Source organism: Dermochelys coriacea, chromosome 10 (genome assembly GCF_009764565.3).
Source record: "Dermochelys coriacea isolate rDerCor1 chromosome 10, rDerCor1.pri.v4, whole genome shotgun sequence".
In the NCBI taxonomy this organism is placed as follows: domain Eukaryota; kingdom Metazoa; phylum Chordata; order Testudines; family Dermochelyidae; genus Dermochelys; species Dermochelys coriacea.
In genome coordinates this window covers 76,806,183-76,821,690 of record NC_050077.1, presented here as the reverse complement: position 1 = coordinate 76,821,690, position 15,508 = coordinate 76,806,183, and the positions used below count along the sequence as shown (strand labels likewise).

Sequence of the window (15,508 nt, the reverse complement as noted above, 5' to 3'; positions counted from 1 at the left end):
TTGAGGGTTTTTTTCCAATGTATTCTACACAAATGCTAGCTGAGACCAGCCACCATTGTTTATATAGCATAATAGCAAAAATACAAGATGTGTCTATTTTCAGGGTGTGGATTAAACAAGGAGAAAATTAAGTCAAATAATTCAAAATTTTGCTCAGTGGGATTTGCCTGTCCAAGACTATAAACTCTGTAAAATATCCAGTGTATTTAGAGGTGGGAAGTCCAGTTAGAACCTCACTGTTATTTCGTATGGAAATTCCTCACACAGGTTTGTTGCAGGGTTTGTTGCTGTGGTTTGTTTACTCCACCCCCCTAAATTTCTCTCTCCGCATAATGCCAGTCATAATTTCCCATATGAAACCTCAGATTATGGGATTCTTAATGCTCTTTGCATAAACAATTGCTTTTATTTAGAAAGCAGCAACTACAAAATATGGGACAGTGCTAGTACATAAATTGAACCTTTCTGGATTACATGGAGTAAAGAAATCAGAATGTCATTAAATAAGTAAACCAGGGCATGGTTACAGACTTTAGGCCAAGTTCTGTGGTCATTATTCAAGCAATATTCCCTTTGGAAAGTAATGGGATCGTTGTTATTTTAAGGATTGCAAAACTTGGCCCTTCGATATTAAGGAAAGTTGTTGAGTACATCAGATCACTGCTGTAGGGTGGTGGCTTTTAATATGTTCACGTCTGTTAGCCAAGGGGTGTCAAAAACACTCTTCGTTCCCTTGAGGTGGGACGAGCTGTTTTTTGGAGTGATGTACAAAGCAGTTAATTGAAGCATTGTTGCTCGGCTTTTTATATTTCAATACGAGTTGTGTGTAAAAATGCCTATTTTTTTTCCCCCTGTTCCTTCCCCCCCCCCCCCCCAGTGCCATCTATCCCACTGGATGTTATTTCAGCATCTAATGCCTCTTCTCAGCTAATAGTGAAATGGAATCCACCCTCTCTCCCCAATGGCAACCTGTCGTACTATATTGTACGGTGGCAGCAGCAGCCTCAGGACAGTTATCTTTACCGACATAACTACTGCTCCAAAGGTAAGGGAGCTGACAGCAGTTATGTGTTCAAATGCTTGATATTCATACCTGTCAGTCCTCATTATTCACATGACCAGCAAGTGCAGCTGCAGCTACCTGTTCTTTGACGTTTCTGTGAATAACAGCTAGTACAGGGGGATGGGGGAACATGGATTGTTAATGCACCCACTGGCGGTAAGGGAAAAAGCCTCAACATCTGGTCTGTTCTTTTAAAGATAAAGTCCCAATTCGGAGATATGCTGATGGGACCATTGATACAGAAGAAGCTACCGAACCCACCAAGCCAGAAGGGAGTGGGGGAGAAAAAGGACCTTGTTGCGCTTGCCCTAAGACAGAGGCAGAGAAGCAAGCTGAGAAAGAGGAGGCAGAGTACCGAAAAGTCTTTGAGAACTTCCTCCATAACTCCATCTTTGTGCCCAGGTAGTAGAAGTTGGATCTTTGCTGTCTTTACAGGTGGGGACGAGCAGTGATATCATTTCCTGGGGCCCTTGGTGTATACACATGAAAGCCATTTTTAATGGAATCATAAGCACATAAACACTGCCTCATGTAAGGGGAGAGGTGATCGGCAGTCTTTCTATTTCACAGCTGCTTTTCTTCACTGATTTTTAGCGCACTCTCTCCCTGTTTTAACTAATCATAATAGTCCTTACCTACATTGTTCAAGGACCTTTGTTGTGGTTGCTCCTTTGTGGAATCAAAGGTCATGTAAGAGTTCTTCACCTGTAATGGTTTCAAGGGTGATCAACCCACGGCAGAGAACTGGCTTCAAACAAGTTGTTTTTTCTTTCTCTAAATGGCCTTTTAAATGCATAGATAACTCATCCCGAAGATGTATCTGGTTTGGAAATTAAAGGAATATTGAGGCCTTGCAAAATTTTGAAATGGTTGTCCTTTCTAATTCATGCCTCTGCACTAATTAAGGGGAGTGTTTTGGTTTCCTGGGCTTTGACTGTAACCAAGAATTAAATGTACACACTGTTTCATGATAAAGGGTGCTGTTCCATGTTAAGTAGAAACATATCCATTAAGATCCATTTTATATGGCATCATGGAGCAGGTATTATTGAATTCATCAGTGGTTGTGATGCTTGAGTTTCTAATTTACCTCTTTTGAAAGCTGTTTGTACTTAAGATAATTGGATCACAAGGCCAGCATTCTGTGCATAGCTGTAACACTATTAGGTAAGCAATCAGCTTTCAGCTTTGATCGTGCATGTCGTCTCATTGTCTCTCCTGGCTGGTGAGGAGTAGGTGGAGTTGGCGTTAAATGGAGCTTGAGAAAGTGTTCAGGTGTGGTCTTCCTGAAAAAATAAGACTGAACGATAAAGAAAATTTTTCTATTCTCAAACTTAACTTGTAAAGATCTTATTTAAGATGCTCTTAGACTGTGTAAGGCAGTGACACTCTGACCTGAGTGGGTCAGGAGCCAAATTACCAATCAACATTACTCAAAAGAGCCACAGTAGTGTGAATTCATTGTTTAATTTGGTGATATATATAATATTCTCACAGCAAAATGACTGACCAAGTATTCTACAGTTGGTTAATAACATAGTAAAAGCATCCTGATTGGTTAATAGCTTAGATTGTGTGATTTAATTATTAACCAATGTTTTAATATCATGTGCTGCAAAGAGCCACAGGAGACACATTAAGGACCCTCAGTCTGAGTATCACTGGTGTAAGGTCTTCAGGGCTGGGACCATGTTTACCTGGGGTTTGTACATCAGCTATTGTAGTGGGTCCCTGACCTTGATTGAGACCTCTGTGCACTATCACAGTACAAATAATAAAAAATATTGCTTCTTGGAGGAAGTGTCTAGTCATTGTCCTGAGCTGTTGTTGATTTACTCCAATTTTGCTTGCACTGCTAAGTTAGCAGACCCGATCCTGAACTCACCAGTGGTTGTATTAATCCTGAGCAACATCTTATGATATAAACAAATTCAGACTTCGGCCCACTGTACAACAGGTTTAGAAACCACATGCACATTATAAATTGCCTGAAGTGACAATATTAGTTTTATGGAGGGCAAGTATTTTTCCATTTAACAAAGCTATCAGGCATTTGAAACATGACGTTCATTTTGTTTGGTGGTAAATTTTCTTGGACTAATTAAAAAAAAAGAGAAAAGTAAACCTTGAACAGAGGCAGGAACAAATTACTAGCAATCTTTTGTATGCTGTAGATTTACACTGTTTTAAAACTTAAATGGGAGCAATTCATAAAAAATGCTTTGAATGTTTTACAGTTTTCCCCCAATTCAGCTTGCTTTCATAATGGGTATATTTTTCTTTTCAGTGACTTAACAGCAGGATCAGATAAGATACAAGACTTGTAAATAGCTGAGTTAGTTAAGTGACTTTTAAGAAGTCTGAATGTCAGGGAAATGTGAGATTATGACCTGGTGAGATTTCTCCATAGGACAAATCTGAGCAACTTTTTACTTGCAGATGTCTTTTTTTTTTTTTTCTTTTCTTTCCCTGAAGGGGGAAGTTAATTCATGTGTCAACACAAGCCTCATTAGAAGTGTATTATGTTTCTAGCTTTTTACCTGGGTTTTGCCTGTCTTTGGGATGTTATGAAAGAAGCACAGCATGTAAATAAAAGGATTTGACCATGCGGTTTTCAGACTACTTAAAAACCAATACATCTGTGTCGTTACATCCTCCTGCCCTGGCCTGTTTGTGATTTCTACACGTCCCAAGTGTACAGCATTGCAGCAGGGAAGGATAGGGCTGAGACAAGATAATTTTTATTGCGGTTGGGGCTGCGTTTACAGCACTGCAAGAATCATTAGTCTGCAGCTTTCCTTTTGCTCTCTTGTGGTAACGGAGTGATCTGAGAATCTGTAACTCTACAATTAGCACATAGTCAGAGACCTGGTTTCCACTTAAAAATTAAATTAACATAGCTACAATGCTCTGGGCTCTGAAAAATTTCACATGTTTAGCACCCGTGGGTAGGTCAACATAATCCCAGGGTAGAGATGGCTATGTTGACAGAAGGATTCTTCCATTGACCTAGCTAACTACGCTTCTTGGAGAAGTGGATTACCTACATCGATGGAAAAACCCCTTCCATCGATTTAGGAAGCGCCTGTGCTATGGCACTACAGTGGCACAGCTGTAGCATTGTTGTTCTGCTTTAATGACAGTAATGTAGATACACCCTAAGAAGATAATTAGATTTTGCACTGACATATCCATTTCTTTTAAAGATCTACTTTTTCTTTACAGTGATTTTATTTTCTCATTGTTTATCCCCTTCTCCCTATGTCAAAAAATAGATGGATTTACTTGCCTTTTCCCCCAAGACCTTCCTTTATTTTTGTCTAATTTCTTGGGTACTAATTTTTTCCTCATTCGGGTGTTCCAGCAAAGTCGGCAGCTGCTTGACAGAAAGTCATTGATGTCAAATCCCTCAGTATTTTAGTTATGTTTGTCTTGTGGTTAATATGTGGATCTCTGTCTTTCCCTAACGTGACTGTATTTTTTCACCCACGCATTCTGTGTTTTTATTCTGTCTTTTTCAAAGTAAATGTAGGACCCTGCTTTAAATTTTTCAGAGACTTTCAAAGAGCGAATTTTAACACATCCTGTAAACGTGGTGGTAGGTAAGGTCACTCCTTCTGGTTGTTTGGTTGCCAGGATGTGCTCTTGCATCAACACATGACTTTGCAGTTGATTTTTATTTCCAATCTCACCATAGGTGCTGATTTCAGGGCTGGAGCACCCGGGGGAAAAATTGGTGGGTTCTCTACACCCACCAGCAGCTTCCCCTCTGCCCCTTCCCCCCCAGCTCACCTCTGCCTCGGCTCTGCCTCCTCCCCTGAGTGCGCTGCTGGGTCCTGCTTTTCCCCCCTTCCTCCCAGCGCTTGCGCCGCAAAACAGTTGTTTTGCACGGCAAGCCTGAGAGGGAGGGGGAAGGCTGCGTGCTTGGGAGAGGAGGTGGGGCCAGGGCGGGGATTTGGAGAGGGATCCAATAGGGGCAGGGAGGGGCGGAGTTGGGACAGGGGCTGGGGGGAGGCACAAGCACCCACTGGCACTGACAAAAGTTGGCTCCTGTCAATCTTACTGCTTTTTGTCACAAGTGCAAATGTTCTCTAATTCAAAAGTGGGCATCCTTGTTCTTTTATGCTGGTCCAAAGGTTTATTCTCTACAGTGGAGTAAAGGGATGAATGATGACTCTACCAAAGCACAGCAAACAGGCCTAGTGACTTCTCCAGTGATACTTCTTGTAAAAGAGAAGATGTGTGTGCTTTTGTTCGCTATGAAATTCTCCCATTTCCTGCTGTAAACTTACTCAGAACTTCTCTACCAACACTTTGTTTGCAGCAAGCTGGGATGTAAATCTACCCTTCACCAACCTGCCATGCATTACGTCACCATGTGGCACCTGTTGCCACTTCGCACTAAGTTTCCTGGTGTGCTGTGATCTACTCAACTTTGAAATGGGAGTAGGTCAGAGCACACTAGGGAATTTCTAGAGCACGACAGCAGTGTCCATGCATCAATCTAGCACATGGCAGGCCAGTGTGACGTAGATTTGCCCCCCAGTTTGCCTTTGGTTGTATAGACAAGCCCTGAGTTGAGTTAATCGCATGGGGTGTGTTGTTTGATAACATAAGTAGTCCTTTCTCGTCTTCATATTTATTATGTCTTGTCTTCTGCTGCGGTTTGCCTGCCTTGTGTGAGTCACATTTATGCAACCTGAGATTCGTTAGGATTTGGGAGAGTCTAAGGCCATGTCTACGCTAGCACTTGTGTCGGCAAAACTTTTGTTGCTCAGGGATATGAAAAGAAAGCTTGCTGAGTGAAATAAGTTTTGCTGGCATAAGTGCTCGTTGAGCTCGTTTTATTATGTTGACGCAAGTGCTCTCTCCCGTCAGCATAATGCGGCTACACGAGTGCTCTTACAGGGGCTGTTGTAAGCTTGGCCTTAGTGAACTCCTTAAAAATTTCATCCAACCTCTACCAATAGGCTTCAAAACCAAATGTGCCCATAGTTTGGCACGCAGCTCCGATGAACTCTTCGATATGGCTGAATTTTCTAAGACTATTTGTTTCATAGTGAGCTACTTCTCCGATCTAATATGTGTCCTAGTTGACAGGGCCCTTTCCCCACTTCAATGCCCACTCGATCGGGAATGTGTTGAAATCCATTGCCTCACTGTAGTAATTTGATAGACCCTGCATGGCCTAATAACAGACGACCATTGTGTAAGTGGTATAATGTGAGATGAGGTACAATGAAGGAAATATTTCTGGTGTAGATTCTTCCCTGATTTCTCTCCCCGCCACCTCACTCCTTCAGTGTTTGGTTAATTCAGCTCTAACTCAAAACACTTGATTAATTAGGATTGGAGGATCTGGAAACGGTCATCCTGTTTACATGGTCTGCGTTCCTGTGTAGAACAAACACCCAAATCCCAAACTGAAGAACACGTGACACCTCTGATGTGTAACGGTGATGTGTGGTAGCTAGATTCGTTCTGTCGTGTACACCTTGTCTCCATGTTAGCAACTATACTGACAAAAAAGGCCTGTCTGCACTGTCAATTCTAAAACGTGAAACAACAGAACCTGCAGGATCATTGCTATAGATCACATGTTTTTTAATTCAGTACCTAGATTACTACATATGTTTGTTTTATTTCCCTAGTTCCGTAGGTGCACATGCAACTTTACGGACCAAATTAAAAAGCTCCCTTTTCTGAAGCACGTACATACTATTTTCTAGATCATTTTATATGTCCTCTATTGTGCTAATAAAATGCTCGTGCTCCTTTGCCCACCACTTCCCTTACAAAATGAAGACACTGTTAACGGACTTCTCTCAAAAGCCAAACATGTCTGGTGACTGACTGTTGCTAGTAAAACACAGAACAATGCAAGAAAATCAAGCCACTAGTATACACTGGTTCACATTCGCTCTCATTTTCTACTGAGATGTTTGTTGGGCTGCTGATTTGCCAAGCTACTTAATGGCCTCATTTCAGTACACACCTGCACTAGATGGTGCTGATTTTTCTCCGATCATAAGGTTGGTCAGTTGGAGGCCTCACTACAGATAGGCTTGAGAAATGGCAGGGAAATGATGTCCGTAAGGGCACAGCTGTTGTCTTTCACAGTTTTTAGATGACATTTAAACCTGTACCATCAGATTTTATTCTGAGCCTCTAAAGCAGGCTTCAGCATCACCATCGTTAAATATGGATACGGTTTGCTTATGTAACAACCTTGGGCACATTTTTGCCATTCAAGACATTGGCCTCAGTGAGGCTTGCACAGTGGAAGTTTGAGGCTCTGTCTATCTGTAAGATGATTAGATACGTATTTTCTGACTTACAGTTTTCGCTTGCCTTCCCTGACGGTCAATTGAAAAGCTTAATACATTAAAAAGACCTGTTTCCATATATTGCCCTTTGTTCTCTGTAGACCGGATCGGAAGCGCAGGGATGTGTTCCGAATTGCAAACACCACTCTTGCCAGTAGAAACAAGAACACAACGGTGCCAGATCACTTTGCCAATGTGTCTGATGTGGAGGAGAGTGAGATGGAATATCCATTCTATGAGAGCAAAGTGGAGGGCCGGGAAAGGACGCTCATCTCCCACCTACAGCCTTTTACTCTTTACCGTATTGATATTCACAGCTGCAATCATGAAGCAGAGACACTTGGCTGCAGTGCTTCCAACTTTGTTTTTGCAAGAACCATGCCTGCAGGTACGATCTCCAGAGTTTCAAACTTTATATTTCATTTTCTGGGTCGTAACATGTATCTTAGATACACACAGGGAGACAAAGCTTTGAAAACCAAATATAAGATAGGTTTTTAAGGGATTTTTTTAATGCAAAAAATAAACATATTTTTTAAATGTGAGAGTTATGTAAAATGTTATCTTACTGGGTCAACACCTTCTATTAGTCCATAAACTCCAGGGTCCATCCTTCCAGCCTATGGCACTGTTCACTGTTGCAGAGGAGGGCAAATAATTCCCATTGTCTGCCCAGATAACTCTGCAAATCTGTCCATACGTGCAGGGAGGGAGTGGGAATGGTTTCCTGAACCCCTCAGACACCCTGATGCAGGAGGGTTGAGTGTGCCTTTCCTGACATGCTGTAGTCCATGGATATTTGTTCGCAGTTTCTAATCAATTCATTTTGGCCTGCTCACAGATGTTTGACTTTTACTGGTGTGAGTGGTTGCCATGAAAACAAAATGTTTCCTCTGCCACAGAATGCTAGTGCACTCCTCCAATCTGGGAATGGAAACAGTATTGTGTCACTTTTCATGGACAATCACAAACAACTAGCCTATCTCAAATATGGAGTACTGGGTACTCTCACAACTGTTTGCAATCATTGTAGTAAGTCTTGAGCTTATAAAGATAGCTCATCTACTGAGAAGAAAAGACCTGATTTCAGTATAAACCCATATGCAGTCCTAACTCCACCAGATGTCTGGTTTCTTTTTGATGCAAAATGGTAGTGGTTTTGCTTTCTGGAAGGTTATGCTATCATAATCCAGAGCCAGCCATTGTCTGTACAATGCAGAGGTATTGTTTATTTCAAGTAAGTAGGGAAATCCATGAGATCAGGGAAAGGAAACAAACATTCCCAAATTCTTAGCCTGTGAATTCGCAGAATTGAGGGCCTTTGTGATCATGTGGGCTTTTGAACCTACTACATATATTGCTTGACTGGACCAGTATTCATAGTCCCCAGGCAGCCTGCTGAATACTTCCCACAACCAAAAGCGCTGGGGATAAGGCAAAGAGCACAAATGTGTCTCAATCATAAGCTGTGACTGCACATGCTGCAGATACCGTCCCTACACTGACCACCCAGATGCTGTGACAATGGAGCCAGTTTTGACCTCTGTGCAGACCCCAACCTGTGTCTGTTTTTCTGGCAAGCCTCTGTCTGTGCATCCTGTGACATGGACGCTATTCTGCAAGTAGCTCTGCAGAGATGCAACACCTACTGCTGCTACTTTGGGCCTTCTACAGCCATTAGATCAGCATGACTTTCACTCACTATCCTGGGGAGTACTGTGGAAGTCTGAAGAAGGAACCAGTCACTAATGTACTAAATTCTTCAGCCTGCACTTTGTATTAGATCACTTACGTATTGGGTCCTGATGTTTTTAGGCCTATACACTGCATCAGCTGTAACAGTATTGTTCAGGCAATACTAATCTCTCCAACAAGCCTTCAAGTGCTTACTTCTTGCTCTCTGGGGATTTGAACAATATTTATTGTGCTGTTCTGGCTTCTGTGGAGTAGTTAGGAATTTTGTTTTTTAATATCTTCACCTGTCTTGTCCCAGCAATTGTCTCAAATTCAAACAGGCTGCAATGCTGTTTGCGCTACATCAACTCCTGTAATTATTTTTTAGAAGGAGCAGATAACATTCCAGGAACAGTAATGTGGGAAGGCAAAGAAGATAATGCCATCTATCTGAAGTGGTCAGAACCTGTAAGCCCTAATGGATTGATACTGATGTATGAAATCAAATATGGGCAGCCTGGAGAGGTGAGGATTGACCAAAGACATGTTTGTTTGAGGGGCAAGGGGTTCTATTGGAACTAATCTCACATGTAATTTGTCCTCCTACCTGTGGTCTGGTCAACTCTGACAAGCTGTAGAGGGACAGATTGAGTTAAATACTTGGATGGAAGTCCCATTGAGATAACCCTGGTGTGAATACAGTAGTCTTTTTTGTTTTGTTTTGTTTTCTTGAATCAGTATTTATTGAATGGCATAATACAGTATAAGTGACTTAAAGCTGAGGTCCTGGGCACGTGTGGTTATTGAAGCTCATGTGCTACTTTTCACAAGACTCAGAGCCATTACCCTCCAGTGCCCATGCTAAATTCAACTCCTACATTATTAAGCGTTAGTGTGCATTGTTAAAAAAAACATTACTTGATTTCATTCTGGGTGAGCCCACTTTTTTTAGGTGGTAGGGTGATTTTTGTTTGTATAAAGTTTTTAGAGTGCTTAGGGATCCATGTGCCTAGGAGATGCTTTATTAATGAGATCACTTATTTTAAAGAAAATAAAAAGGATCTTTAGGATTTAATACTTAAAATACAACTAAATTTTGTATTCCTCCCAAGCTTTCCCAAATTTCCCCCTCTTTAGTTCTCCTGTTAAGCTGAATATTTTTTTAAAGAAATAAAGGTGCTTTGTTGTTTAAGGTAGACTTTGATACAGTTATGAACAGATTTTAATACTAAATACACCTCTACCCCGATATAATGCGAATTCGGATATAATGCGGGTAAAGCAGTGTTCCGGGGGGTGGTTAGGAGGGGGGGCTGCATGCTCCGGTGGATCAAAGCAAGTTCGATATAATGCGATTTCACTTACAACGTGGTAAGATTTTTTGGCTTCCGAGGACAGCGTTATATCGGGGTAGAGGTGTAGTACAAATACAGCATAGTGGTCAGTATTGATGGTATGCTCTTTAAGGAAAAATAGAGAACTGCAAATACTAATGTAACTATTAGCTATTTGCTAAAGCAAAATAAGCAAATTTGTAAGGGCAGTCATTGTATAGCAACAAGTTTTTCCTTTATTTTAGTAGTGCTGTTAGCAGCAGCTTTCATCCAAGGATTTGTAGATATTGGGTCTTGCAACATACTTCTGAGACAATTTCTAAGTATTATGCCCAATTTACAGATGGGTGAAGATTTAAGTGACTTGTCCAGCAACTGTGGCGGTACTTGAAATAGAAACAAGGAATCCCAACTCTCAGTCTCTATTTCTAGCCAATATGTTACAATCCCTCTCTTGTTTAACTTACTTTTATCATTGTTGGATTCCAAATGTGCTTAAATTGCACAAAGGGAGAACTGTTCTGATTTTAGTTGAAGAAACAAGCTTAAATCATGAATGTGCAATGCAAAGCCCAGCAAAATCTGTGACCTTATTGAGTTCCTGATAGTTACAAGTATAAAAATATTTACATGTAGTACAAGCCGTTCTTCTTCTTTCAGGAGAAACGGGAATGTGTTTCTAGACAGGAATACAGGAAGTTTGGAGGAGCCAAACTAACTCATCTAAACCCTGGGAACTATTCTGCCAGAGTTCAGGCCACCTCTCTAGCTGGAAATGGATCATGGACTGAACCAGTGTCTTTCTATGTACAACCCAAACGTAAGAGGAATTTTAGAGGTTGCGTCAAATTATCTGTGGTTTCTAGCTTACTTCCTCAATTATCTCACTTATTCCTGTTGTTTGCATGCATGACTGGGACTTTGAACATCCTTCCTAAGCTCTCTGTATACTTCCTCAGTTGTGCATGTTTCTTTGGAGCTGTTCTGCATTCTCTTCATTAGAAAGTGCTTATGAATGAAAAGTACCTTTTGAGGCTAGGTCCTGTTCTGTTTTGCACGTGTATACACATGTATAGGTTAGTGTGTCTGTAGAAACACATTAATAATAGTAAACATTATCCCTGTGGTATACTAATCTTCGGTGAAAATGTACTACTACGAATAACCATACAGCAGTATTATGAACTGGAATCTGGAACTCGTGTCAATATGGAATACCTATGGTATGCATTAATGTGATACAAGAAGCTAAGTTTATTTGCATGGAGCTTTGTTACAATTTCATTTTTAGCTGTTTTTTTTTCCTACTATGGAACTCAAGTGGCATTTTGACAAAAGATCAACATGTTGACGCAAGACGGGGTAGTGATACTGGAAATGATGGAATTGTTTTACACAGAAACAAATTGGTAAACAATGAATTACATACAGAAGTTCCACCCAGTGCTTTTACGGCTACCATAGACATCTCATCTTGTTTTTCTACATCTGCACATCTTATTTTTGTTTCTACTTATTTGCAAAGCCGATACATTTATTACCCTCAATAGATCCAGGAAAAATACCCATGTGTCCTCTTCTCCCATTTGTAATAAAACAAATTTTGACAGAATTTTGAGGTGAAATTAAAGCAACAAAATATGTGTGTGCATGCTGTCTTTATCTATAGATATGTATATATAGATTTAAAAGGATATGCGTGCATTAATCATTTAAAGAACAACATCAGACCGTAAACATACATACATACAAACCAAAACTCAATTAAACAGAACGCTGCTCTTTTACAATGTTAATGCTGTCCTCTTTCTCAGGTTTCGGGTTCTCTAGTCATTTATTGTTAGGGAGTCGTCTTGAAGAAATTTCTACACTTCAGACAAAAAACTGAATTTTCTGATTTTACAGTATGGCAATGTATTGTGTAGGTGGAAAACTCTTGTGGTGGTAGAAATTCTATAGCAACGTAAGAATTTTGCTTTCTTGTCTATTTCAGCGGCAGATTATGGGAATTTCCTGCACTTGATAATTGTGCTCCCCATTGCAGTGCTGCTGATCATTGGAGGGCTGCTAATAATGCTGTATGTCTTTAACAAAAAGAGGTGAGATCTTGTATACACTCGCGAGGGGGACTAAACTGTGGGAGGAAATGTTCATTTTGAACTCAATGCCCATAGGGAAAGTTTGAATTTGAAACCAAAGTGGTGTTTGGAGGACTATTCGGGATAAACTAAAGCAGATTTTTCTCTTATCGGGAGATGTTTCAAGTTACTAATGAGCATCTGTCTGCTGAGGGAGTTGTGGAGAGGCTTTTCATTACCATGCTGAGCTTGAGGGGAGGGATGGTCTTTTGGGAATGTATCTCCATTGGGACAATTGTGGCAAAAAATAGAACCTTATAGACCAGAGGTTTAGCCAAATATTGGAATCACTTTGGAAACCACAAAACCTTATTTGCTGGACAGATTGTAGTCAGTCCAAGTGAGCATACTTGGTATTTCGCATCTTGGTAGCCTCTTCGCAATTGCTGAACTTTTTTTAATGAAGAAAAGGAAAATTTAGAATTTGCACCAATGTTTAAATAAGCTTTGGCTGTTTTTGCATGTAGAGATTTACGTTAAATCCTTCTCCCACCTCAGATATAGAGGTAGTCCTCGGACTTACGACACAATTGGTTCCTTACAATTGTGTCTTAAGCCAAAAAGGCGTAACTCGGAACTGCAATCCACTCTATTGCAGGACTGAACGTCGTAAAGTCGAAACCAATTGTTGTACTTTGAATCAGGGTGTCAATTCAGAAAAGTCATAAGTGCCGTTCGTCATAAATCAAATGTTGTAAAGTCAAGGACTGCCTGTACTTACTGAAAAAACTCCCGATAACTACTGTTTACATTGACTTTACGCATGGCATCTACCAAATCTCTATCTGTACCAGATAGATAGTTTTTACTGGCGCTGTTTATTCTGGCATTATAGGTTTGCTGATTGACACCCCTCTCTCGCCCAACCTTTATCTTGTACAAACTGTGCAAACTCATCCCAAGCCTGCTCCAGCCCAGGGAATGAAATGTTTGGTCATCTTTGCATAGCCTTGATGATAGTTTATAAATGTACCAGTACTGGACCATAAAATAGGTTGCTGACAACCTAGCACATTTAAAATGTTTCATATTCATTCTTCTGTGGTGCAGATATGGTATAAAGAGGACTGGAACGGAATTGGGGGAGGGGGTCTCCCAGGAAGACTGTTCAGGCCATTTTCTCAGTTGGTGTGGTCTGTGTTGACATATGCAGGTAGAACAAGAACTCTGTTAGATCAACAAAGTCAGTTCCTCTCTCATCTCATCTGAAAACCCCTCCACATGCCACATTTAAGAAGCAACAGGACATGTGGTGGAGCAAATAAGGGAAAAGCCAAGGAAGAGGAGGATTGGAAATGTTAGTTGTGTTTTTAAGGATGAAAAAAATAAACTTGTGTTTTGACAGGAATAGTGACCGACTAGGCAATGGAGTGCTTTATGCTTCTGTGAACCCTGAGTACTTCAGTGCTTCTGATGGTAAGTGTGGCCTTGAGCTTCTGATGCTTTTACTTTAATATATTCTGTTTCATGAGATCAGGTTAAGCCCCGTTTTGAAAGATGCAGAGATATAATAGGACACAATCAACCTAAAACTCTGCTTGCTTTACCTATATTACTCACATATTGATAGTCTAACAGTGGGAATGTATAATGCCACCACAGTTAACTGAAACAATATTTTTTAAAAGTTTTATGTCTTCTTGCAATTTGCTCAGTCAGTCAAACTAGACAGAGCAGTTTCACGTTTGGATTCTCATCCATTTGTCTAGTGTTATTGTTTAGTTGTTTTAACTGAAATGGAAAATTAGTTCATGAAAACCTGTCTTCGATAGGTTTCAGAGTAGCAGCCATGTTAGTCTGTATCTGCAAAAAGAAAAGGAGTACTTGTGGCACCTTAGAGACTAACAAACTTATCTGAGCATAAGCTTTCATGAGTTACAACTCACTTCATCAGATGCATGCAGTGGAAAATACAGTGGGGAGATTTATATACACAGAGAACATGAAATAACGGGTGTTGCCATATACACTGTAACAAGAGTGATCAGGTAAGGTGAGCTATTACCAGCAGGAGATCAGAGCTGGAAAAAACCTTTTGTAGTAATAATCAAGGTGGGCCATTTCCAGCACTTGACAAGAACATGTGAGGAACAGTGGGGGGTGGGGTGGGGAAATAAAGTTGGGGAAATAGTTTTACTTTGTGTAATGACACATCCACTCCCAGTCTTTATTCAAGCCTAAGTTAATTGTGTCCAGTTTGCAAATTAATTCCAATTCAGCAGTTTCTCGTTGGAGTCTGTTTTTGAAGTTTTTTTTCTTGTTGAAGAATTGCCACTTTTAGGTCTGTAATCGAGTGACCAAAGAGATTGAAGTGTTCTCCAACTGGTTTTTGAATGTTCTAGTTCTTGTCTTCTGATTTGTGTCCATTTATTCTTTTACGTAGAGACTGTCCAGTTTGACCAATGTACATGGCAGAGGGGCATTGCTGGAACATGATGGCATATATCACATTGGTAGATGTGCAGGTGAACGAGTCTCTGATAGAGAGGCTGATGTGATTTGACCTTATGATAGTGTCCCCTGAATAGATAGGTGGGCAGAGTTGGCAATGGGCTTTGTTGCAAGGATAGGTTCCTGGGTTAGTGGTTTTGTTGTGTGGTGTGTGGTTGCTGGTGAGTATTTGCTTCAGATTGGGGGGCTGTCTGTAAGCAAGAACTGGCCTATCTCCCAAGATCTGTGAGAGCGATGGGTCATCCTTCAGGATAGGTTGTAGATCCTTGATGATGCATTGGAGAGGTTTTAGTTGGGGCCTGAAGGTGATGGCTAGTGGTGTTCTGTTATTTTCTTCGTTGGGCCTGTCCTGTAGTAGGTAACTTCTGGGTACTCTTTGGCTTTGTCAGTCTGTTTCTTCCCTTCAGCAGGTGGGTATTGTAGTTGTAAGAATGCTTGATAGAGATCTTGTAGGTGTTTGTCTCTGTCTGAGGGGTTGGAGCAAATGCGGTTGTATCATAGAGTTTGGCTGTAGACATTGGA

General features: G+C 40.8%; 1 protein-coding gene across 1 annotated transcript in view; it reads left to right on the top strand.

Moving 5' to 3' along the window:
- Window positions 1-15,508, top strand: part of IGF1R (insulin like growth factor 1 receptor) — a 290,123-nt gene that overhangs the window by 241,804 nt on the left and 32,811 nt on the right. Inside the window, 7 exon segments of the mRNA XM_038418287.2 lie at window positions 878-1,045; window positions 1,261-1,465; window positions 7,491-7,777; window positions 9,452-9,588; window positions 11,058-11,217; window positions 12,391-12,496; window positions 13,881-13,951. Of these exon segments, the coding sequence (XP_038274215.1) occupies window positions 878-1,045; window positions 1,261-1,465; window positions 7,491-7,777; window positions 9,452-9,588; window positions 11,058-11,217; window positions 12,391-12,496; window positions 13,881-13,951 (1,134 nt within the window).